This window comes from Vidua chalybeata, chromosome 4 (genome assembly GCF_026979565.1).
Source record: "Vidua chalybeata isolate OUT-0048 chromosome 4, bVidCha1 merged haplotype, whole genome shotgun sequence".
Lineage (NCBI taxonomy): Eukaryota > Metazoa > Chordata > Aves > Passeriformes > Viduidae > Vidua > Vidua chalybeata.
The window spans coordinates 70722965-70747567 of NC_071533.1; the positions used below are offsets into that span (position 1 = coordinate 70722965).

General features: G+C 43.8%; 1 protein-coding gene across 1 annotated transcript; it reads left to right on the plus strand.

Moving 5' to 3' along the window:
- Positions 1 to 2038: 2038 nt before the first annotated feature.
- On the plus strand, positions 2039 to 24381 carry M1AP (meiosis 1 associated protein). Its single transcript, XM_053941584.1, has 10 exons — positions 2039 to 2147; positions 10184 to 10470; positions 13425 to 13607; positions 15810 to 15984; positions 20335 to 20508; positions 21046 to 21196; positions 21726 to 21867; positions 22375 to 22581; positions 23124 to 23279; positions 23465 to 24381. The coding sequence occupies exons 2-10, from the start codon at positions 10222 to 10224 to the stop codon at positions 23606 to 23608; spliced, it is 1581 nt and encodes a 526-aa protein (XP_053797559.1). The 5' UTR covers positions 2039 to 2147; positions 10184 to 10221; the 3' UTR covers positions 23609 to 24381.
- The last annotated feature ends 222 nt before the right edge of the window (positions 24382 to 24603 follow it).

Here is a 24603-nt window from a genome sequence, read left to right on the forward strand (position 1 = left end):
AGCGGAAAAAAAAAGACACTTCGCATGCCAATCGCTCTGTTCCATCCCACCTTTAATTACGCGTGGAATGGGGATTCGGCTTTTTTGGGGAGATTTTGGTGGATTTATGGTTTGGTTTGGTTCGGTTTTTTGTTCGGTTCGGAGGGTTTTTCTGTGGTTTTTCTGTGGTTTTGGGTTGCCGTACCATTGAGTCATGGGTGGCTGCAGTTCCTGATTTTCACCACGTGGTGGCAGCAGCGATACAAGTCAAGCCTTTATATTTTATTACCTTTTATTATTTTAATTTATAAATACAGAAGTTATATCTGCCCTTTCAAACACTACGGTTCTGTAGCCAGAGATTTCTTCTATCCTAAATTCCTGAATATAATACATCAGAGAGGGCGTTTTGTTTTGAAATCAATTTTTATCTATATTTATTTTGTCTATAATTATATATTATATTATATTATATTATATTATATTATATTATATTATATTATATTATATTATATTATATTATATTATATTATATTATATTATATTATATTATATTATATTATATTATATTATATTATATTATATTATTATATATAGTATATATCATATATATAATTGTATTATATATTTGTCAATACAGAAAAATTACTTTTATATAACATATTTATTTTATAAATATATATTTTTGTCAATATATAAAATATATATAAATATATAAAGATGAGGAACTTTAAAAGTTTTAGTATTTACACACGCACACACATCCCTGTGAGTTTTCAGGCGCTTTTTGAGGCTGTAAACTCCCTTTTTGTGAGGGTCCATCTGCTCCCCTTGCTTCCCTACTCCTCCTTTCCCTCGTGCCACAATGGAGCTGGAAGTCAAGAGTGAAAACGTAAAGAGTAAACGGGAAAAACAACCCCAAATCTCAATAATTCACTTTACGGTAAAAATATTCCCTGGATTTCCTTTTGCATTCACTGAACTGGCACAGCTGCAAAGCGATGCATTCAATTTTTATCTCCAAAATTCCCTCCAAGGAGGGATTTTCGGGCTGTCACACCGTGAGGAGGGACCCCTGACCAGCTGCACTGGTTCTAAGTCACATCATTATTTCCATTAATTAGCATTTTATCCCTATTAGTTAACAATTTCTCACTCTTATTCTTTAGCCCTTTAATTGTGGTGGTTTGGGGTTTTTTTTTAGTTAGGCTCAGGATTAAATGTGTGAGACAGCGTTTCTTGTTCGGACTCAGATGTTTATTAGTTCTTGTTTATATTACAGTCCCACAAACTCTGAGTTTCACAGTACTTTAACAAACTAAAAATGGAGCTGCACTTCTTTTCCTGCAAGGCTTTTTTAAGGATAAACTGTTGAATTAAGAAATGACACTTAAATTATTTTTATTTTTAACTTAATAACTACTTGTGGCTCTCAGTGTGGGCTTTTTTATCTAATTACACAATCCTACTTTAATCTATGAAGAAGGAGGTGAAGAAGGACTAGCTTCTGCCTTAGTTTTTTTAATTTTGTTATATATATTACTATATTCTAAAATGTTAAACTTTAGGTTTTCTACTATGGGATATTACACACTTTTATTTAAAGTATACACTCACAATTTTAGTTCTATCATTTAATTTTGGAAGTTTTTTCTATGGCTTTAAGTTAAACGCAGAGCTCTCCTGGGGGTCAGTGCCTGCCAGCACAAAAAGCCTGAAATTCTCAGTAACCAGGGTTCCAACATTTAATCATCTTTTTCTCAAACGAGAATTTTCCAGCTTTCCATCCCTTCATCCCTTCTGCATCTTCTGGTCCCTCCAGACTCCTTGAAGTGCCATAAATCTCCAATCCCAGATTTCCAACCTTCCAACTCCCTTCCGCTTTAACTGAGGCTCGCCGGGGGTTAATTTCGGTAAAATTAACGTTTGGGTGATCGGATGGTGAAATTAAAAAACAATTCAAGCGGTGCTGGATGCGCTGGGAGGGTCTCAAAGGGCAGATTTGGGAAAGGAGAAGCGATCCCGCTTTTCCCGAGCATCCCAAATTCGGGATTGCGGGGAGCGCCCGCTGCGCATGCGCGGAGGCCCCGCCCGCCCGGTATCCACCCGGAATTCACCCGGGATTGACCCGGGATTCGGGCCAGGACCGGGGAAAGGGCCTCACCCAGGTGGGTCTGAGCCCGGATGGCGGCATTCCCACGGGAACGGCCCCGGGATGAGCCGGGATCGGGATCGGCGGCTGCGGGGGCGGCGGCACCGGGCAGGGCCCGGCCCGGCCGCGGGCACGGCAGCGGGAAAAGGAGCTTCGGTCCCGAATCCCTCAGGGGAATCCCGCCCCAAATCCCTCAGGAAATTCATCCCATATCCCTCAGGGAAATTCCTTCCCAGATCCCTCAGGGGAATCCCGCCCCAAATCCCTCAGGGAAATTCATCCCATATCCCTCAGGGAAATTCCTTCCCATATCCCTCAGGGGAATCCCGCCCCAAATCCCTCAGGGAAATTCCTTCCCAGATCCCTCAGGGGAATCCTGCCCCAAATCCCTCAGGGATGAAATTCCATTCCAGATCCCTCAGGGAAACTGAGCCCCAAATCCCTCAGGGAAATTGAGTCTCAAATCCCTCAAGGAAATTCCACCCCAAATCCCTCAGGGAAATTCATCCCAAATTCCTCAGGGAAATTCCATCCCAAATCTCTCAGGGAAACTGAGCCCCAAATCCCTCAGGGAAATTCATCCCAAATATCTCAGGGAAATTCCATCCCACATCTGTCAGGGAAATTCATCCCAAATCCCTCAGGGAAATTGAGCCCCAAATTGCTAAGGGGAAACTGAGCCTCAAATCCCTCAGGGAAATTCTGCTCCAAATCCCTCAGGGAAATTGAGCCCCAAATCGCTAAGGGAAATTCCATCCCAAATCCCTCAGGGAAGTCCCTCAGGAAAATTCCATCCCAAATCCCTCAGGGAAACTGAGCCCCAAATCCCTCAGGGAAATTCCACCCCAAATTCCTCAGGGAAATTCATCTCAATTTCCTCAGGGAAATTCCATCCCAAATCTCTCAGGGAAATTCTTCCCCAAATTCCTCAGAAAAAATCATCCCAAATCCCTCAGGGAAATTGAGTCCCAAATCCCTCAGCGAAATTCATCCCATATCCCTCAGGGAAATTCCTTCCCAGATCCCTCAGGGGAATCACGCCCCAAATCCCTCAGGGAAATCCCTCAGGGAAATTCCATCTCAGATCCCTCAGGGAAATTCTATCCCAGATCCCTCAGGGGAATCCTGCCCCAAATCCCTCAGGGAAATTCATCCCATATCCCTCAGGGAAATTCCTTCCCAGATCCCTCAGGGGAATCCTGCCCCAAATCCCTCAGGGATGAAATTCCATTCCAGATCCCTCAGGGAAACTGAGCCCCAAATCCCTCAGGGAAATTGAGTCTCAAATCCCTCAAGGAAATTCCACCCCAAATCCCTCAGGGAAATTCATCCCAAATTCCTCAGGGAAATTCCATCCCAAATCTCTCAGGGAAATTGAGCCCCAAATTCCTCAGGGAAATTCCATCCCAAATCCCTCAGGGAAACTGAGCCCCAAATCCCTCAGGGAAATTCATCCCAAATATCTCAGGGAAATTCCATCCCACATCTGTCAGGGAAATTCATCCCAAATCCCTCAGGGAAATTGAGCCCCAAATTGCTAAGGGGAAACTGAGCCTCAAATCCCTCAGGGAAATTCTGCTCCAAATCCCTCAGGGAAATTGAGCCCCAAATCGCTAAGGGAAATTCCATCCCAAATCCCTCAGGGAAGTCCCTCAGGAAAATTCCATCCCAAATCCCTCAGGGAAACTGAGCCCCAAATCCCTCAGGGAAATTCCACCCCAAATTCCTCAGGGAAATTCATCTCAATTTCCTCAGGGAAATTCCATCCCAAATCTCTCAGGGAAATTCTTCCCCAAATTCCTCAGAAAAAATCATCCCAAATCCCTCAGGGAAATTGAGTCCCAAATCCCTCAGCGAAATTCATCCCATATCCCTCAAGGAAATTCCTTCCCAGATCCCTCAGGGGAATCACGCCCCAAATCCCTCAGGGAAATCCCTCAGGGAAATTCCATCCCAGATCCCTCAGGGAAATTCTATCCCAGATCCCTCAGGGGAATCCTGCCCCAAATCCCTCAGGGAAATTCATCCCATATCCCTCAGGGAAATTCCTTCCCAGATCCCTCAGGGGAATCCTGCCCCAAATCCCTCAGGGATGAAATTCCATTCCAGATCCCTCAGGGAAACTGAGCCCCAAATCCCTCAGGGAAATTGAGTCTCAAATCCCTCAAGGAAATTCCACCCCAAATCCCTCAGGGAAATTCATCCCAAATTCCTCAGGGAAATTCCATCCCAAATCTCTCAGGGAAATTGAGCCCCAAATTCCTCAGGGAAATTCCATCCCAAATCCCTCAGGGAAACTGAGCCCCAAATCCCTCAGGGAAATTCATCCCAAATATCTCAGGGAAATTCCATCCCACATCTGTCAGGGAAATTCATCCCAAATCCCTCAGGGAAATTGAGCCCCAAATTGCTAAGGGGAAACTGAGCCTCAAATCCCTCAGGGAAATTCTGCTCCAAATCCCTCAGGGAAATTGAGCCCCAAATCGCTCAGGGAAATTCCATCCCAAATATCTCAGGGAAATTCATCCCAAATCCCTCAGGGAAACTGAGCCTCAAATCCCTCAGGGAAATTCTGCTCCAAATCCCTCAGGGAAATTGAGCCCCAAATCCCTCAGGGAAATTCCATCCCAAATCCCTCAGGGAAATTCATCCCAGATCCCTCAGGGAAATTCCACCTCAAATCCCTCACGGAAAGCCTTGTCCAAGGTATTTGGGAGCTGGGAGGATGGAAAACATCAACCCATGCTCCCATGGGAAGTTAATAATTAGTCCCCATTTCCTCTCTAAGTGCAATTAAGGCATCCAAGGGGAGCAGCCTCGGGCGCTGTTGGTGTGGAGAGAACTTGAAGGAAAGTGTGGGGGGAAACCCGGTTCAGGGTGGAAGGTGCACCTTAAAAAACAGAGATCAGGCAGAGATTGTACCTGATCCTGGTTTAATTGCAGCACCAAAATGCTCCATCAAGGCCCCAGCTGGGGGAAGAGCTGGGCCCGGTGCTTCCCTCCCCATCCATCCTTCCCACAGGGTCCAGTGCAGGGAAAATGGATGGCAGCAAGGAGAAATGGCTGGGAAACACAGGATGGGGTGTGAGGGAGCCCAGCAGAGCTGCTGCTTTGCCCTGACACCCCTTGGGGGCTTGGCCACCCTTCAGGCTGGCCTAATCCCAGTGCAGCCCAGTACAGGTGTCCCAATCCCAGTACAGCCCAGTACAGCTGTCATGACCCCTGTAGAGCTGTCCCAATCCCAGTACAACCCAGTACAGGTGCCCTGATCCCTGTCCAGCTGTCCCTGTCCCTGTACAGCCCAGTAAAGATGTCCCTGTCCTTATACAGCCCAGTGCAGCTGTCCCTGTCCCTGTCCAGCCCATTAAAGGTGTCCCAATCCTTGTAGAGCTGTCCCAGTCTCTGTCAGCCCAGTACAGCTGTCCCAACCCCAGTACAGGTGTCCTGATCCCTGTCCAGCTGTCTCTGTCCCTGTCCAGCCCAGTAAAGGTGTCCCTGCCCTTGTACAGCCCAGTACAGATGTCCCAATACCAGTACAGCCCAGTACAAGTGTTCCAACCCCAGTACAGCCCAGTACAGGTGCTCCAATCCCTGTAGAAGAGCCTGGTACAGGTGTCCCAGTCCCAGTACAGGTGTCCCAATCCCTGTCCATCTTTCCCAATTTCTATACAGCTCAGTACAGGTGTCCCAGTACAGGTGTCCCAGTCCCAGTACAGGTGTCTCAATCCCTGTCCATCTTTCCCAATTTCTGTACAGCCTGGTACAGGTGTCCCAGTCCCAGTACAGCCCAGTACAAGTGTTTCAACCCCAGTGCAGCCCAGTACAGGTGTTCCAATTCCTGTAGTGCCTGGTACAGGTGTCCCAGTCCCAGTACAGCCCAGTACAGGTGTCCCTGTCCCTGTCAAGCTTTCCCAATTTCTTTACAGCCCAGTACGGGTGTCCCTGTCCCAGTCCCTGTCCATCCCAGCAGTGCTCTCCCATTCCCTGCAGAGGCCTCAAAAGCCAGAGCCACCTCAGCACATCCTGCTGTTCCAGGTGGCACATGCCACAGGATTTCCTGCGGGACAAGTGCTGCCTTCCCTTGCTCCCTGGATCCAGCCACCAGTGAGGGAGTGTTGCTGCCTAAAACTTTAAAAAAAAAAACAAACCAAAAAAAAACCCCAAAAACAAAACAGTACAGGAAATATGAATATGAAAATGTCACAGTAAGATTGAAACTTCAGACTCTGAGGTCACATCCAGGGTAGAAGAGTTGAGGTTGCAGGAGCCATGGAGGACCTGGTGGACAATCCCAGCACGTGGGGGTATCCCAGGATTTTCTGTGCAGCCTCAGTGGTGATTCCCTGCCTGCAGCACGCTCTGCCCATGAATTATGCAGGTTTTTATCAGGTTAGAGTGTGTGTGTTGACATGGTGTCATCCTGGATTCTTAATCAAGATGCCAGGGAAGATGGAGCAGCTGCCCCCTGAGGCTTCGTTAGCCGTGCCCATCATCCGATCACTGAGTTATTGCAATTCCTATAAAGCTGAACTCTGGGAATTCCAGCCTGTCACTCAAGCACCCTGATAGCCCAGCTCTCCTGGTGGGGTTTGAGTTGGCTGCTCCTCCACAGGAGCACCTGGGAATTCTGCAGTAATTTGTCCTTGCTCTGCTGCTCTCTTCAGGTTTCTTTATTTTTACTCATTTTTAGTGATTCAGGATTTAAAAATGCCTTTTTTTATACTCCCACAATGTTATGCTTGCCCTTCTTTTGAGGAAAAAAAAAAAACCCAAGAACCTATAAAGGCTATAATGAGCGATTTTAACACTAATATGAAGCGACAATTCTTGCTGAACTTTGATGATTTTATGTCAATAAAAGCACAAGCCTAAATCCATTTATTTATGATTGATTATAGCACTGATGAATAGAGTAACACATAATATCTTCTGTTATATAGGGTCTGGAATAATTTTGTTTTCAGTAGCTTGGTTTTCTGCAAACTCTTTTGTTTTTATGTCTTTATTCTTCTGTTCATCCTGACCTTTTAAAATAAATACCTTCCTTTCTAGGCTAGGTGGAAAAAACTGTTCACACCAGAGGCCATCCACACTGCACAGCCAGTTTATTCTCTAGTAAACCCACTCATTTATGCAGCTTGATTTGTTTTCCACATGAGAATATTCCTGTTTCCCAGGGGTTTGAAGCTTACTCTGAAAATGGCACATTTTAAAACCAATTATCCTTAATCCTCTTTAACCAGTGGCTTTGGTGTTATGTCTTTTTAGACCTGGATATTATTTAATTTTTTTTTATATATATAACAAACTAAGCACATAGGATGATGTGCAACTGCAGAATGTCCTCAGCAGTCACAAATCACTCACTATAAAGAAATTTCCTTTCTGCCTCTTTCCAGTTCTGCACAATTTGTGTCTCCTTGCATTGAGCAAAATGCACTTCACCAGCCCTGACACCTGGAGAGTTCTGTTTTATTGAGCAATAACTTAATGTCAAATCAGCTGCCAGAGCTTGCAGTTTGCACAATTCTCATGGAATTGTGGGGGATCCCTCGGGATGGGCTCTGTCAGTCCACCCAATGCCTAAATGAAAATGTCATTTTACCACAGCAACCACTTCCACAGAATTCCTCTGTTCTCCAGCCTCACTAGAGCTATACAAAAGGTCAAATATTGTCAAATATTGTATAGATAGATGCATATAAATCACATTAATATTGCTAAGCAGAGATTAATTAAGACACCACAATTATGAAGAAGCGAAATTCAGTTGGTAAGGAGCTGATAAGGGATCTATTTTAACAAAACCACTTTAAAATAAACATAGTCCTTAATAATCCACCACTTAACCATGTTCCTAAGTGCCACATCCACACAGATTTTAAATACAGAGCTCTAAGAACAAATATTGCTCTCATTTAGGGCTTTGCACAGGAATAAATGTAGCTGGAGAATGAGCAGCAGCTCTGCAGTAATAGTTTGGGAGTACAAAGTAGAGTGCCAAGAATGAGAGAATTCATTCAAAATTAGGAAAACTCTGCTTCAGCATCAAAGCTCATTTTCCTCTCTGAAACCAATGCTAAGGCCCAGCTCTCGTGGATTTCTGGCAGGATGGGTTTTGTTTCTTGTTTGAGAAAGCTCTGGGGGCTTGCAGAGTTCAGTAGCACTGAAGCCTCATCAGAAAAAATTCAGACAGACAAGTCCATTCCCAGATTCAGTGATGTAATTGAGTAAACTCTGCTGGAAATTGAAAAGCTGCAGGAGAGACACTGATTAAAGGGGTGTCTGGCAGTTTTTCATTTGACAATCAAATTACAGCAGAGGACTAATCAAAGCAAGATACCTGCATGATCTATATCTGTATTTATAACATTTTCATCAGCTCTGAAGTGTTAATCCCAGTTTTGAAATTCAGGCTGTGATCACTCTTGTTTTGCCTGCACTGACAGGCATCCTAAGGAATCCTAGAAATTCAGATTTTTTTTTTTTTTTTCTGATGATTCTTCAGCCAGATAGAAACTCATTTCTTGCTCTTCCCAAGCCTTACAGAAATTCTTCCTCCAGAGTGCTGGAGGCTGTAGGAAATGCAGTATCTTGTCTCCTTGGAGACCTTAAAAGAGCTGTTTGTGTGAGCTGAACACAGCACACAAATGACAGGCCAGAGCCCAGCTGTGTAAATCCTTTTTAAAACTTTTACTAATTCTGCTGGGAGCAAAACTGGAGGAAGAAAAAAAAATGATCCCAGTTCATAACAAGATGTGTGCAGTTATACCAACACTTTTATTTTTTGAAGGATTTCTTGTATCTTTAGAAACAGCACTGAATGTTTTTCATGGATTTAGCAAAGAGAGGATTTTTAGAAAGGCTTTTTGCTCATGAAGTAAAAAGTAGATTTTTGAACAGGAAAATGCTCTTGTGCATTAAGGTTGAAGGGAGATAGGGGTGGAGAACAAATGTCATATTCAAGGCCTGTGGAGGAGCTCATTCCAGGTGTTTGACACTCTGAAGGACAAAAGTTGGTTCTTCACACCCACAAAGTAAAAATAAACAAAAAGAAAAGAAAAGAAAAAAGTAAACTTTACCCACAAAGTAAAATTCATGGATATGCAGGATTTTCTTGCTGCATCCTGCTGGCCTCTTTTGGCTTTTCCACCTACTTGTCTCCTGCTGCTGGGACTGAAGGCACAGGGACTGTTTGAGTTTTATAGTACTTTATGTTAACAAGTTTAAAATGGAGCTCTTTTGTTTTGTTTTGTTTTGTTTTTGTATTCCTATAAGTTTTTTTAAGGATAAACTGTTGAATTAAGAAATGACACTTAAATTATTTTTACTTTTAACTTAATAACTACTTGTGGTTTGTAAAGTGGATTTTTTTAGCTAATTACATAATATTATTTAAACTCACGAAGAAGAAGGGGAAGAAGAAGGACTAGTTTTTCTTATAAAACTTTTATTTTGTTTTATATATATATTACAAGATTCTAAAATTTAAGTTTTTTGCTATGTGAAATGGATTGAGAGGTTCACTGGAGGAACATCTACAGGTTTTGTGCTCTGTGCTTTGCACTTGGGATCACTGAGTCTCTGTGTGTAAGAAGGGACTTGTGCATTAACTGTAGTTCAAAGAGACTAAACCTGGCCTTCTCCCTTGAAAACTGAATGGGAATTTTCTATTTTTTTTAATATATACAGTCTACCCTAAAGATATTTCCAAAGACAGCAGCAGTAGGTGTCATTCCCACCACCCAGTTTTGGTCTGATACTGAGAAAAGGAAACAAAAATTCATCTTACTCTGCATAAAAAAAAAAGCTTGTGATGGAGGGGGAAAGAAATTGCAATCACTTAAATATCTAAAGTGATATTATACATTTTTATTTAAACTACACACTTATAATTTTAGTTTCATTTATTTTTGGAAGTTTTCTCTATGGCTTCAGGTCAAATGCAGTGTTCTCTTGGGGGTCAGTGCTTGTTAGCACAGAAAGTCTGAAATTCTCAGTAACCAGGGTTCTGACACTCATTGCTATTCTTAATTTATTTCTCCCGTTCAGATGCATCACCGTGCACGTAACACCCACGTGCTGAAGCCATGAATTCCAGAAAATTACCCTCAGAACCACGGAGAATTTTCCCTGCTGCCAAAGCCCCCAGCCAGCAGCCATCCCACATCCTGGTGGTGGATGTCACCTCCCCTTCCTGGGCCAACACTTGCTCCGTGCTCTCCGAGGCTCTGGAGAACGTCCTGTGCCTGGCGTGTGGCCTGGCAGGGCCCTGCCGGGTGCCCCTGCTCAGCCTCTACGTGGTGCAGCCCCAGCAGGAGTGTCTGCTGCCCTTCACGGTATGCTCCAGGCAAAAAAAAAAAAAAAAAAAAAAAAAGTTAATTATTTCTATCTAAATTCACATCTAAAATCTGTACGCAAATTTACAAATCGGCCGCTCTCAGAAGGATCGTTTCGCATGAGGTGAATTTTAGGAAGGGGTAAAGTTGAAAAGGAGGAGTGTCCTTTTTGATCTGTGAACCTGATAAATTAGGTTTTGTGCTCTTCCTTCCTAAAACACCTGTTTTGGAGCATCTGTTGCAGCTTTCGTGTGCTGCTTTGTGCTGTACTGCTTCTCTGTCAGAATTATCACACACAATCGAGCTGGACAAATTTTACCAATGTGTGAGAGGTTCTAGGTATTGAAGGGGAAAGGTGCAGAGTTAAAATATAAAATATTAAATATCTGTGATGAATTTGAGAAATTCTGAAATCAGAGAACCATCTGGAAAAGTCCTCTAAGACTACATCCAGTTCTAAACCCAGCAGTGGCAAATCCACCACTTAAGCATGTTCCTAAGTGCCACATCCACACAGATTTTAAATACAGAGCTCTAAGTCAGTAAGAAAAAATATTGCTCTCATTTAGGGCTCTGCACAGGAATAAATGTAGCTGGAGAATGAGCAGCAGCTCTGCAGTAATAGTTTGGGAATACAAATATGCATCTTAAAGTTCACAAGAATTTTTGAAGTCATCCTGTTAGAAATAATCATACTGAGCACTCCCATTTACACAGCATCAGTGTAAACACGCAGGATTAACCCTTCCACTTTATACAGCAGTGGTGGAAACATTCTGAAAAGTTTTGTCAAGTCTTCACATCTTGAGAAAAATAAAAAAAACAGAGGTCAAGAGTAAATTGGCAAATGTGATCTGCAAGAAGACTCTGGCTAATGGTGGTGTTTGTTTTGTAGGAAAGGTTACAGATAATGTGACAAGGATAATCTTATGAATGCTGCTCCTGATCAGCTGTCTTTTTTATTCAAACAACAATTCCTCATTTTGATAGTCACAGTTTTTAAAGGCAGAGGAGCCCTTAGATCACTGTTTTGTTCATATCACAGGCTATTATATTTCACTAAAGTACCCCTGTCTTATTAAAGCTTCCTTCCAGAAAGCCATCTAGTTTTGATCTGAAGACAAGATAGGTAATCAAGTACTTCTCTTGATAATTTCATCCAGTGGTTAATAATTGTCATTGTGAAACCTGTACCTGGTTCTTAATTTGCATGTATCTGCTTTATCCTCCAGGGACTTCTTAATATACTTACTCTTCTGGCTAGATTGAAGAACATGCTTGCATTTTATCCTTTCTTTCTCTAAATAGGAATAGGTCCCTTCTCTATTCTGGCTGGTAAACCAAGAACAAATTATAAGTTTAACTGCAAAACATTTTTACAGTGATTTTAATGATTTCCAAGCCATTCTTTGTATTCACTCTGCTGGGTTTTTTGGGTGCTACATTCCAATAGTAGACATCAGCTGCTGTACTGAAGCTGTTTTTCAGAGCTGTGTTAGACAAATCATGAAGTCAGGAAAGCCCCAGAGCTGAAAATAGAGATGGGGAGAGTACATGGGGAAGTGTCACACACGCTTACCCTGGTTTTAACCTTTCCTCTGTGCTTGTTTATGGTCTCTGTTCCCACTGGTCTCCCCAGCAGGAGAGTCCATAAAGCCTCCCTGGAAAGGGCAGGGAGGGCAAAGAAAGAGAAGCCAGAATGAAAGTAGATAACTGTGGGGGAGAATAAATGATGGCAAGATAAGAAATCAGCATTGAAGCATCAAAAAATTTAACGTGGGACTGAGTAAGGACTGAGCAGAGCCTTTGCAGCTTCCCACTCAGTCCCACTGAAAGCCCACCCTGCAAACCAGGGCTCAGGGGTGCTTCAGTGACTCAGAGCTCCACACACCTGAAACAAAGCAAATGTTCACCTGCTGCCCCTTCAGTGGGGAAGGTGACCTCTGGCAGCAGTGTCTTGTATTGCTTTAAATAAATTTGGTAGAGTTCACTCAATATCTTTCCTGTGGCTACAATGTACCAGTTTAGCTGCTGGGTCTGTCTTAGCTCTGAGTTCTTGGTGAGGCTCAGGTGAGCTGACTTCTCTGTGATCACCAGCCTTGCTCCACATTATGGAGAGGTATTTCATGTTGGTTACAAGCTGTGTTGGTTTGAAAAGACAGGTGTCTGCTAAGGAAGGCTGGAGCCTTCCTTGAAATGGAAAATGTAAACCCCCTCCCTCTGAATTATTATAATTTTGCAATTAAGGGGTTCTCAGGCAAAGACATGGGGATAGGAATAACAGGGAAAATTAAAAATACAAATGCAATGGTACAAAAAAAAAAAAAAAAAAAAAAAAAGAAAAAAGAAAACAAACCACTGCCAGAGTGAGAGCAGGCCCTGGCAGCCTGTGGGTCAGGGTGGTGGCAGCAGTGCCATTCTATGGTGGCTCAGCCCTCCTGCAGTGCCAGCTGTGCTTCTGCTGGAGCAGGATCCTGGACAAGGCTGGAGTTTTCCTCTGAAGCTCCAGGGCTGCTGGAGATGGGCCTGGGCTCCCTCTGGAATGCAGTGGGGAAGAAAGCTGCTCCTCTGGGAATGCAGTGGGGCAGAAAGCTGCTCCTCTGGGAATGCAGTGGGCAAAGGCTGCTGTGGTGTTGCCAAGGTCAGATTGGATCCAGGTAGGAACGCTTGGCTCCTCCCCCTGGGCAGAGCCTCTCCCCTGGGATGATGGAATTTTATCAGCCATGCAGGGACACTCACTGGCCCATGAACAGAAGATAATTAAAAATCAATGGCCCATGAACAGAAGGTATCTCCTGGAGGGAGGATGGGTTGTGGAACAGATAAAGAAAACTGCCCAATGAACAGCAGATGACTGCCCCACCTCTAACAGATGATAATAGAATACACACCCCCAGCCACACCTTGTAACCTAAGCCACCAACCTTTCCTGCTCCTTGAATCCTGTTTTGCAGCAAGTGAAAGAAAACTTTGCCCGAATTCAAGCCTGCATTTCGGAGCTCCGCTCGCTCCCGGCTGAAGGCTGCTTCCCACAGGGGGGGAACGGAGTGGTGCAAGCTGTGCAGGATGGATTGCAGCAGTTCAAGCAGTACAGCAGGCACACAGCAGCAGGAGGCTCCACAAATAGTTCTGTTGAGGTAAGAAAATGCTGGGAAGGGAGTGGGAGCCATCTGTTCTCATTTGAAAGCAAAACCAGTGAGAGACTCCAAGTCAGAAATACAATTTATTAGGAAAAGGGGAAAAAAAAACCAAAATACGTGGAATAATTCAAAAGAAAAAGCCAGGGACAGAGTCAGAATACAACCTGACACCCTGTTGGTCAGGGTGTTGGTAGCAGTCCAAACTGGAATGGCTGCAGTCCTCCTGGAGTGGCACATGTGGTTCTGTCAGAGCAGTGATCCTGTAGAAGGGTGTAGTCTTCCTCTGAAATCCAGTGGAAAACCCAGCTGTTCCTCTGGGAATCCAGCAGAAAAGGCTGAGTCTGGTGTCCCAAAACTTCAGATTATATCCAGGTAGGAATGCTTGGCTCCTCCCTCAGGGCAGAACAGCTCACAGTGGGATGCTCTCACTTTTCTCAGTCATGCAGGGACATTCAATAGGCCATTAACAGCAGATGTCTCTCCGGGGGGAGGATTGGTTTGTGGGAGAGATAAAGAAAACTGCCCAATGAACAGGAGATAACTGCCCCAACTCCGGCAGATGGCAAACAGAATACATCTTGCCTTGCAATCTAGGACACCATCCCACATCATCATGCTTTATAAATGTGTATTTTGTGTGCAGTGAACATGCAGAAAAATTTAGGTATTCAGCACTCTGGATGTTTCAGAGAACCACAGAAGTCCTGAAGGAAGATATCAAGTCCCCAAATTCTTCTGGACAGATTCCTGTGGAAAAGGGGACACATCTAGGGAAAGCTGTCCTGGTCCAGGATCTGACAGATTTTGGTGGACACACTTTTGGTGGATTTTGGTGGCTGTGTTTTCAGCTCTAAATGTGTGTTTTGGCATAAAGGGGAGGGAAGCTGCTAATAACACATGAGAACAGATGTGTAAATGCAGAAAGCAGAGCAAGGTTCACAGGAGGAAGTATTTTTTTAAGCAGTTTCAAATGACATGAAAGGACAGGGAGTTATCGAGGGGAAAGGACTCACACAGAAATGGTGTTTTCCTCTGGACAGCAGGAAATATCAGCTCCAAACAATCTTGCATTTCAGACTTCCCAAGCTCAGGGTCCACCTACCAGTCATAAAAAACCAAATTGAGATTCCCACAAGTGAAATTTGCCAAGTCTTTCAGCTTTGTTTAGGTCCTTAAAGAGTCTCCAGAGTCTCACAGAGTCGTGGTGGGATCAGGCTGCATTGAGACTCACTCCCAGGAAACTTTTCTACTGATTTTCTGCTTTTCTTTGGGCTTTAAGGTATTTTTCCTGACCATTTGAAAGGTGATTTGTGCTTTAAAGCTGGGGGTTGAAACAAACAGAGCATGCTTTGGAGACAAGACCTTTTTTGACCCACAGCAAAATCCAGGACATTTTCTATGCTTGCAGGAACAAGCTACATTTAAAAATAAGTTAATCCGTGGATATAGGGAGTTTTTACTGCCCTAAGCAGTCCTTCTAGACTAGTTCTTCTAGATTATGCAATTATTGTTCTAGTTCTTCTAGATTATGCAATTTTATTGTACTTCTCTTTGCAAGGGGATGTAAGATATGCTGCAGGGACAGGCTCTGGTCACTGACAGGCAGGAGGGAGTTTTACCCTAACAGAAGGCAAAAAAAAAGTTTCAGAAAAAGGCCTCTTTTTGCTCCAGATACTTAAGTGATTGCAATTTCTCTCCCCCACATTACAAGCATTTTTTTTTTTATGCAGAGTAAGTTGAATTTTTGTTTCCTTTTTTCAGTATCAGACCAAAATTGGGTGGTGGGAATGACACCTACTGCTGCTCTCTTTGGAAATATCTTTAGGGTAGACTGTATACATTAAAAAAAATAAAATTCCCATTCAGTTTTCAAGGGAGAAGGCCAAGTTCAGTCTCTTTGAACTATAGTTAATGTACAAGTCCCATCTTACACGCAGAAACTCATTGATCCCAAGTGCAAAGCACAGAGCACAGAACCTGTAGATGTTCCTCCAGTGAACCTCTCAATCCATTTCCTATTGGCTTAAATGTGAGCCAAAGCTCAAAAAAAATTGCTTATAAATCTGCTTTTGAATAGAGGAGATATTTCAGCAGGATTTCTCCTCTCTCCATAGTGAGACCAGTGCTAATCAACATCTTCACCTCTCAAGAGAGAATTGGGGTAGAGGCAGCTTCTTCATGCTCTGGTTTGTGTTTCAGATCACAATTTTGACCAGCCAGCCCAGCAGAGACATGGTAAAGCAGCTGGAAAAGAAATTACAAGACGTAGATCTGGTGAGCCTGCGAAGAATACAGGTCATTGAGGTTGTGAAGAGAGATTTCCTGCAGCCTGAGGACGTGGAGCAGTGTATGCCAGCAGAGGAGCCTAACAGTGGTGAGTGGAGGGCATTTTTAGGGAAGACATGACTTTGGGCAGCATGACAGTCCAACATCTGCCACTTTGCTGGGGCTTGTAGAACTTACAGACCTCGTGTATTCTTGGAGTCCTGGATGCTGAGAATTCCAGACTTTCTGTGCTGACAGGCACTGACCCCCCGGAGAACACTGCATTTGACCTGAGGCCGTGGAGAAGGCTTCCAAAACGGAATGATAGAACTGGGATTGTGGGTGTGGAGTTTGGATAGAAGTGTGTGAAAACTCAGAGTTTAAGGATTTAGAATATAGTAATAGATATATAAAGCAAGATGGAGGTTTTATGGCAGAGACTGGTCCTCCTTCTTCACCTTCTTCTCCATGGGTTTGGGTGGTATTTTGTAATTGGACAGAAAAGTCTGCATTGTGGACTTCGAGTGATTAGTGATTGGGTTACAAGTGAAAATAATTTAGGTGTCATTTCTTAATTGGACAGTTTAGCCTTAAAAGACCTTGTAGAGATAGATATGGGGCCATTTTGTAGCTTGTTAGTGAAATGGTGCAGAACTCACTGCTTGTGAGACTGTAACATAGATAAGAAATAATAAACATCTGAGTCTGAGCACAAAGTACCGTCTGGAGCGCTTCAATCCCAACCTTGACAGAAAAAAAGAAGCCAAGAACTGGCAGTGTATTATTTCAGCTCATGGTGTTATTTTAAATTCATGTGTGACACAGCTTCACTGCGGAGGGTTAAAGAGAAAAAGGCATCAAGTTATGGGGGTTACACACTCTGAGCATGAGAAAAGCAGCAGCAGTAAGCAGGACCTGTATCAAAGACAAAAAAACAGCTAATTAAGAGGCTTGATCAGTGACAGTAACTCTTCCCAGCACTGTGCAGCCTGGCAGAGAGGATTATATGGGCATTTTTGAAGTTTTGATGAGTTAGAGACAGGACTTCTGAGCTTTCTAGATGATGTGGTTTATTTTTCTTATCTTCTGCATGGGCAGGAAGGGTGAGTTAGGCCCACATTGTTACAGCATGGTTCAGAAGGCCATAAGACCTCTAGTTACAAGATTTTTTAAGGATTTACTGTAATAAAACACTGCTAACAAGGATATTTATGGTTTTGATCCAATTCTTAAATATTTTGTCTTCTGGACTCATGCTACAGTGTAAGTTTTCTTAGCTAATCATTTTATGGCATTTAAACTCACAGTACTGCATTCTAAGTTCTTCGTTTACCTTTGTAGCTACTTTATTTTTTTCTATATCTTAAACTCTAAAACTCTCAACTTTCTTTTACTTAGCTTAACATGTCTTTGCTTTAAACTATAAATCTACATTCTTGCTTCTAGCACTTAAGTTTGGAAGCTTTTTCTAAAGTCTCAGATCAAATCTTGTGTTTAATTCTAAGCTTTGGCTTACAGGCCCAAAGTTCTGAGAATTCTTTGTATTTCAGATTCCAACAGGATTAAAAGGGTTTATTTCTGTTTTTTACTGAGGGACAGACAGGGCTATTTATTTCTTGCTGTTCATTTTCTTTTTTGGTTGCAGCAAATTTCTGGTCAATTGTCACAGCAGGGACTGGGAATCCTGCAGGAGTTCTTGGAAGGCTCAGCTCCACAGAGGAGGAGATGCTCTGTGCCTCTCTGTCACAGGGAATGCAAAGCCCCACCCAAATTATTTTTAAACGTGGATTTTTGTGTAGCCCTTTCACCCAGTAAATGGAATGAAAATATCAATGTGGCCATTGAAATGTCAAGGGATGAAATTCTAATTTTCTGAGTGGATGAACTATTTGGTCTTTAAGAAAAGCAATGGGGGATGAATAGGTCAGATAATTGGGAAAATGAGCCCAACTGGTTTATGATACCCATTGGAGCTCCCTTCTCCTGTTTCAGAAAAAAAAAATCCATTTTACTATAAAAAAATTACAGTAAAGAGCATTGAATTTGCAAGAGTCAGTGTACAGGAAGTGCAAGATTAGTGTTGAACAAGAAAATAAATATTGTGATGCAGCACTTAATCAAGAGGTTCATTTCACTGAGGACATTTCTTCCATTAGTTTTTTTAGGGGTTATTTGAACCTACTTACATTTTTAATATCCAGAGCAGGATCAGGATCTCCCCTCCACAGGTTCATTCCCAGGTTAGTGCAGCTGGAAGAGTCTTCAGTAGTTTGAAAACCCCACGCTGGCAAATCTTAGAACAGCTTTGAACATGCTCAGATCTCAGAATCAGAGCAAACTGATTTAACTGAACCCCATGGAGAGCTGGACATTTGAGGTGGGAATAATCTGGGGGAATAACCAACAGGATGCCTGGTCTTTGCATGGACTGGTCTCTAATTAATAATGATAATAATGACGATAATGATAATGATAATGATAATAATAATAATAATAATGCTTACTTATTATATTATATATTTATATTATATATACATTATATATAATTTAAATATATATTACATAATATATAGTATATATTATATGCATATTATAATGTAAATATATATATTAATTATATTATTATTTAAAATATATATTACATAATATATATTATATATAGTATAACATATCATATATACTATACATATTATAGATAATATACAATATATGCTTTAAAATTATATATAATGCATATATAATATAAATGTATAATGATGTTATTATTACTGTTATTATTATTATTATTATTATTATTATTATTATTATTATTATTATTATTACAATTATTATTTCTTTTCCCCTGCCTCATTACACTCCCTGAAAACAGCTGAGTCCTGCCAGACCTTTTGCTAACAAAGGTTAATATTTGCATGTGCTGGAGATAACTGCTCCCAGCTATTTCTGTTTGATAAAAACAAACAAGTCCTGCAGACAAAGCACTAATGCCTTTTTTATGATCTTCTGCAAGTCCCAAGGCTCCTTTTTCTACCTGGTCTCTGCTCTCCAGGAAGTTTGAGACCCACTGCACAGGAGATATTGGCACCCCAACCTGTTTTTCCTAATAAATATAAATGCAGTGAATTTCTTTTAAAATCGTCATGTCTTGTGCCAGTTGCAGATGTGTAAGTGATTAAATATCTATTACAGAGGGAAAAAAAAAATTTAAAAAAAAAAACAAAAACCAGGGAAATATTTACTGAGGGAAGAACTAAAGCATTTACCAGCCCCAAAAAACAAATAATTCCCCTTGTCAGATGTGTTTTGCTGTTTGTAAAAGTCAATTACATGGATCTCCTGGTGCTTTGTTTTCTGAGCTGTTAATGCCCTCTTCAGTGCACATCCCTGAGAGAAGCCCAAGCCTAAAATCTGTAGGGAATGCATCCAAAACAGGATCATCCTGCAACAGTGAATTCTGCAGGGAATTGGGAGCAACACTCAGGGCAAGGGGCTGGGAGTGGGAACAGCTCAGTTCATGAAGAGCAGCTTCCAACTAAAATAAAAATAAATAAAGAACCAAAAAAAAAAAAAAAAAAAGAAGTAAAGAACTAAAAAAAAAAAAGGAATTAAATATCCTGACAGCCAGGGACAGTCAGAGAGAAAAGGTTTTTAGTAGCAAGGGCAGTGTGAAAGATCTCCTGTTGTGAGTGGGAGTCGAGTCTGTTTTGCTGCAGACACACAACATAATCTCTTCCTCAAGGCTGGGAGGTGGCGACAGTCAAAAAGTGTGTCCTGCAGAGCATTTGCAGAATTACAGTCATTGCAGTAGTCCTGGATTATTTGCCAGCTAGAAATGAATTAATTTCTTGGGATTTTTCTTTGGTTTGGGTTTTTTTTTTAATGCATATGTGGCATTTTTGCCAAACGCCATTAGAAATGCTAATGCATAAAGAAAAGATTTCTCAGTGTAGATGGATGTAGCACTGTTTTTTAATCCCCCTGCTGGCCTGGTAAACACAAGGAGGGGAAAAAGGCTATTTCTGCTATTTATTCACCTTCTCAGAAAGCCTTTCCACATCCTGGCTGTATGGTAAAGCTATTAGTGCTACCACACTGTACCTTCTGGGCCTACATGTGGTTATATTGCACATCTTATGCAATTTGCAAATAGGTTTTTTTTCCTTCCCTTTATTTTATTTCACATTTTTAACATTTATCTTGATGGACTTGAAGCTAGCTTCTCATCTGGATGCACATTTGAGGTATTATTTGTGGGTAGTTTTGGGGCTTTTTGGGGGGTTATCTTGTTTATATCCTGCCTAACTCTACTGTCCAACCTCTCCATGCTTAAAAGTTGTTGCTACATCAAACCACATTTGTCTGCACCTCCAACAAAGGAGTTTAATAATTGCTGAAGAAATCTTCTCGATGGCTGAAAATATTGGTGCTTTTTCACCTATTTTTTTCATTTTTCCTGCAGATGTGGCAATCCTGGGAATGGACATCGAGGTGCAAACTGTAGAGGACAATGTCATCAGCCTGGAGATGCTGTTTAAAACGTGGCTCCATGACCATGGCACAGAGAGGGAACAGCTCCATCTCCTCCTTCCCTCAGGAAGTTTTGGCCACGCTGCTGCACCCAAGAACACCTTAAGTATTTCATTTTCTCTCCCCTCTGCTCCCCTTCAAGGAGCTCCTGAATCCCTCAGCCTTAAAGGTTACCCAGGATTGTCCTATGGGCACCTTCCCTCCCATTTAGAGACCCAGGTGAGGTCTGTGGATAACTTGGAAAATCAGCAGGCTTACAAAGCTGCTCTTTGCTGCCACAGCTGCTGAGGCTGCAATCATTTCCATTCTGCAGCAAAAAATGTGCCTGGAGGGGCATGTGAATTTACAGCCACGTGGTCAAGGTAAAAAGGAGCCTGGAGAGTTGAACGGCCCTAAAAATTGTGTTCAAAACAAAGAGTCTGTGCCAGAGCTGCACTTAAATAAAGGCTGTCTTACAGAGAGCTGCACTTAAATAAAGGCTGTCTTGCAGAAGGCCTTGGAGACAGGTTCATGCCTTGTGTCAGGCTTTAGTATTTTCCTTCCCCCAAGAGTTGCTAGAAAACATTGATTTTTAAGTGCTTTGAGCATGTCATGTGCTAAATATTACCAATCTCAGCAACCTAAACCATTCTCCTTCTCCCAGTGTGCCTGAAGTGTGATTTGCAGGAGAGGCTGCTGGACCCAGCCCTGCTTTTGGGGACAGCTGATGGCACTGGGAGAGCAGCAGATGCCAGTTCTCCCTGGCACGTGGCAGCCTGGCCATCCACAGCTCTGCACAAACTCCGGGTGCTGAAGTGAGTGGTGCTCCTTGTCTTCCACTGGGTAACTGGGGGAGGGTGTAAGAAAAGCTTCATTTTCCTGTGCAACATGACCCTGGGGCCTGCTGACATCACCAGGAGGCTCTGGGGAGCCAAATTCTGGTGTGAAAAACCCCCAGTTCCATCACTCTTCCTCTCATGGAACAACACAGCCCACGTTCAGACCACAGTCAGACCTGGTGTCACCACAGCACTCAATGAGGGTGACACCACAGATGCCATTCCTGCAAAAGTTCTTTTGCCCCAGTGAAACGTTTGATTGCAATAATTCTGCTCTCTCATTACCTAATGAGGCCACAGCAATTAACTGGATGTCAGGGCCTAAGCAAAGCCTCACAGTGCTGTGATTTCACCTAAGAATTCACTTTCCTGGCAGCAGGGCAGAGCACAGAGATGCTCTCCAGTGTCTTTTCTGAGACTTATTTAGAGGGAAAAACAGGATAATTTCTAAGCTGTGCAGTTGTTCTTACAATGATGAGCACTAACATGAGCTGTATCCTGACAGGGCTCTGAAGTCTGAAGGGGTCTGTGAGTCTGTATTCTATGGGCTGCCCTTCATCATCAAGCCCACAAGCTGCTGGCAGCTGGACTGGGATGAACTGGAGACAAACCAGCACAGCTTCCATGCTTTGTGTCACAGTCTCCTGGTGAGTGTGGGAAAACTGCAGTGTGACGGGGAGGGATGGCCAGGGAAAGGAGCAGTGAGTGCACACCTTGGAACATCTGTCTGGCTGCACCAGGAAACATTTTAAAAGCTGCAACCTCATCTCACGGGCCAGAGTTGGGCTTGTAGATCCTTCCATCTGCTGGAAAGATGCTACAGCTCATCAGACCTTCAAACCTACCAGAAATGAGTGTTTGGAGGTGTGAAGTGCAAATGCCACGGTTGGAGTTAGACTTGAGACTTTAACAGCAAAAATAATCAACCAAGGCTTGGACTGTGGAGAACTGGCTGTTACTGACAAGCTGCAAACCAAAATTGGGTGTTTTTTTTAAGCACTGACTTGCTAAAAAACAAACCAAATGCCATACTGTCCTCAGCCCTGCTGCAGAATAGTTTCCCTTCCGTGATGTGTGAGTGTGCCTGAGCCCACGGTGGCAGCGCTGAAGGAAGTGGCTGTTGCTGTTGTTCACACCTGGATTTTGCCCTTTAGAAAAGGAAGTGGATGCTCTTAGCCAGGCATGAGCCCCAGAACACTGGACCAAACTGGAACGTGGTGGTGCATCCCTATTATGTCATGGTCCCCTCTGACTCTGCCACTCTCCTGGTGAAAGCAGTGGCCATCAGAGAGCTCCTGCTGCCATCAGCCTTCCCAGCCCTCCTGGCTGAGCACCCCGAGCGAGTCAGGGGCCCCATCGAGGTGAGTCACTCATTATCAGCTCTGTTATCACCTCAGCAGATAAGGAGAGAAGGAAATGGCTGTGAGGATGTCTAGTGACAATGTCTAGTGATAGCTGGAGTGTGATGTTGCACTCCAGAACTCCTTCCCAGCAGAGCTTTCTCCATGGACAGCAAGTAGCTGTCCTTTGGAGCAATGTTGGGTGTCTGTTGGGGGGAGGAGGCCTTGTGAAGCAGAGTTGAGGGTGACAGTGCCCAGAAAGGGTGTTCCAGCTCATTGGCTCATTCTGGCCATGGGAAAGGGTAGGATTGCATCCTGCAAGGGAATGTTTAAATCCATTAAGATCTGTTTGGAGATGCCTCTTGCTCCATACACAGTTAAGAGTGCTCCTTATGGTTTGCAGCACAGCCAAAAATCCCTTTACCTTTCACTGCAGGGTAAGTGGTTTGGAGTGTCTACAACACTGTCCTTGAAAAAGAAACCAAAAAAAACACAAACATGCAAACCCCACAACCTCCACCTGTCACATCCTGTAGCAAACTCAAGTTCTTTCTTCCAAGCAGAGCGCCCTGAACAACTTGGAAGTGGAAGTTTCTTACAACCCCTTGCACCTGAAGAGCAACCTCTACAAATACCTGAAGAGCTCCTTGTACAAACCTCCACACCGGCAGCAGCCCCAGCCCCGGGAGCAGCGCTCGGAGCGGCACCAGCCCAGGCAGGTGAGTCCCTGTGTGTGAGCAGCCTGGATGGGGTCTGATGTCCCCTCCTGGCCAGATTCCAGCAGATTGTCCCCTCCTAGCCAGATTCCTGCAGGGGAGCTGCAGGCAGCTCCCTGTGCTTAGCAAGGTGAGGCACAGCCAGCACTTCCCCCCACAAGGATTTATGTTTTGTCCCTGTCTTGCAGCCTCAGAGCAGAGCCAAAGCTGCAGTGGCTCCCCTGCTGATGGCTCCCTCTCCCCTCCAAACGTTCAGACCAGCAGCAGCAGCCAGGAGAGGCTCCTGTGAGGGCTCCCTGCTCCCCAAGGAGTACGAGGAGTTCCTGCAGTGAGCAGCAGGACCTGCCCCTGGGCAGCCACAGGTCCTGGCTCAGCAGCTGGCCGGATGTGGTCAGGCAAGACACCGAGTTTGGCCTTGGTCAGACAGGCACTTCCCATCGTTTGTTCCTCCTTGTTGTCGTTTCACGGTTGTGTTCGTCACCGAGCCGGTTCTGCAGGAAGTTTGCTGCTCGGGGACCCTCTGTCCAGAGATCCAGCTGTCCCCTGCAGCAGCAGCAGCAGCACCACGTATTTCCTGTTCTTGCCAGCACACGTCACCAGCCTGCCTCAAATTTGGGTTTCTGAGACTGGGCTAGCACAGGCCACAAATCACAGATTGCTGTCAGTGGGAGCAGAAGAGCTGCAGGCAGGGCAGGGAGGAAATCAGACAAGGCAGGCAGTCATGCTGAGCTGCCCTCATCCCACAGCAGCAGGTTCAGTGGGGTGGTTGAACAGGAATGAAACAGTGTTCTTGGATTTAATCTTAAAGCCTGGAGTTCTGCTCTCCAGACAATTTGATTGCTTCCAAGATTGGCCTCGCTGTCCAACGCCCCAGCTCATGAAGGGGGTTGTAGCAAATGCCAAGCCAGAGCAATTCCAGAGAATTCCTGCCCAGATGCCAGCCTGTTTTTCAGTGCAGGTGTAGGGTAGGTGTGAGCCAAGGGCAGCTTGACCAAGCCAAGGTGGGGTGGTCTCACTGAGCCCCTGATGCCAAGCACCAGCAGAGTTTGTGTTCTACTTACTTGGTTCTGAAAAGCTGTTCCAAAATAAAGTTATCCTTCGTGGAGTTCACTCTCTGCCTGTGGTTTCTGACATGTCCAGCACTGCTATCCCACCACTGACCTGTGCTTCCTGGGAAACAGCTGCAGGTGAGCAAGGGCATGAGGCAAGCACCAAAATCCCATCAGAACCATCTCTTCTTCCTGGGATCCCAGCTCTGACAGGCCCAAAGGCATGGGCTGGCTCTTCCCATGCCCTGGCATCTCGTCAGGCAGCTGCTGGGGCAAGA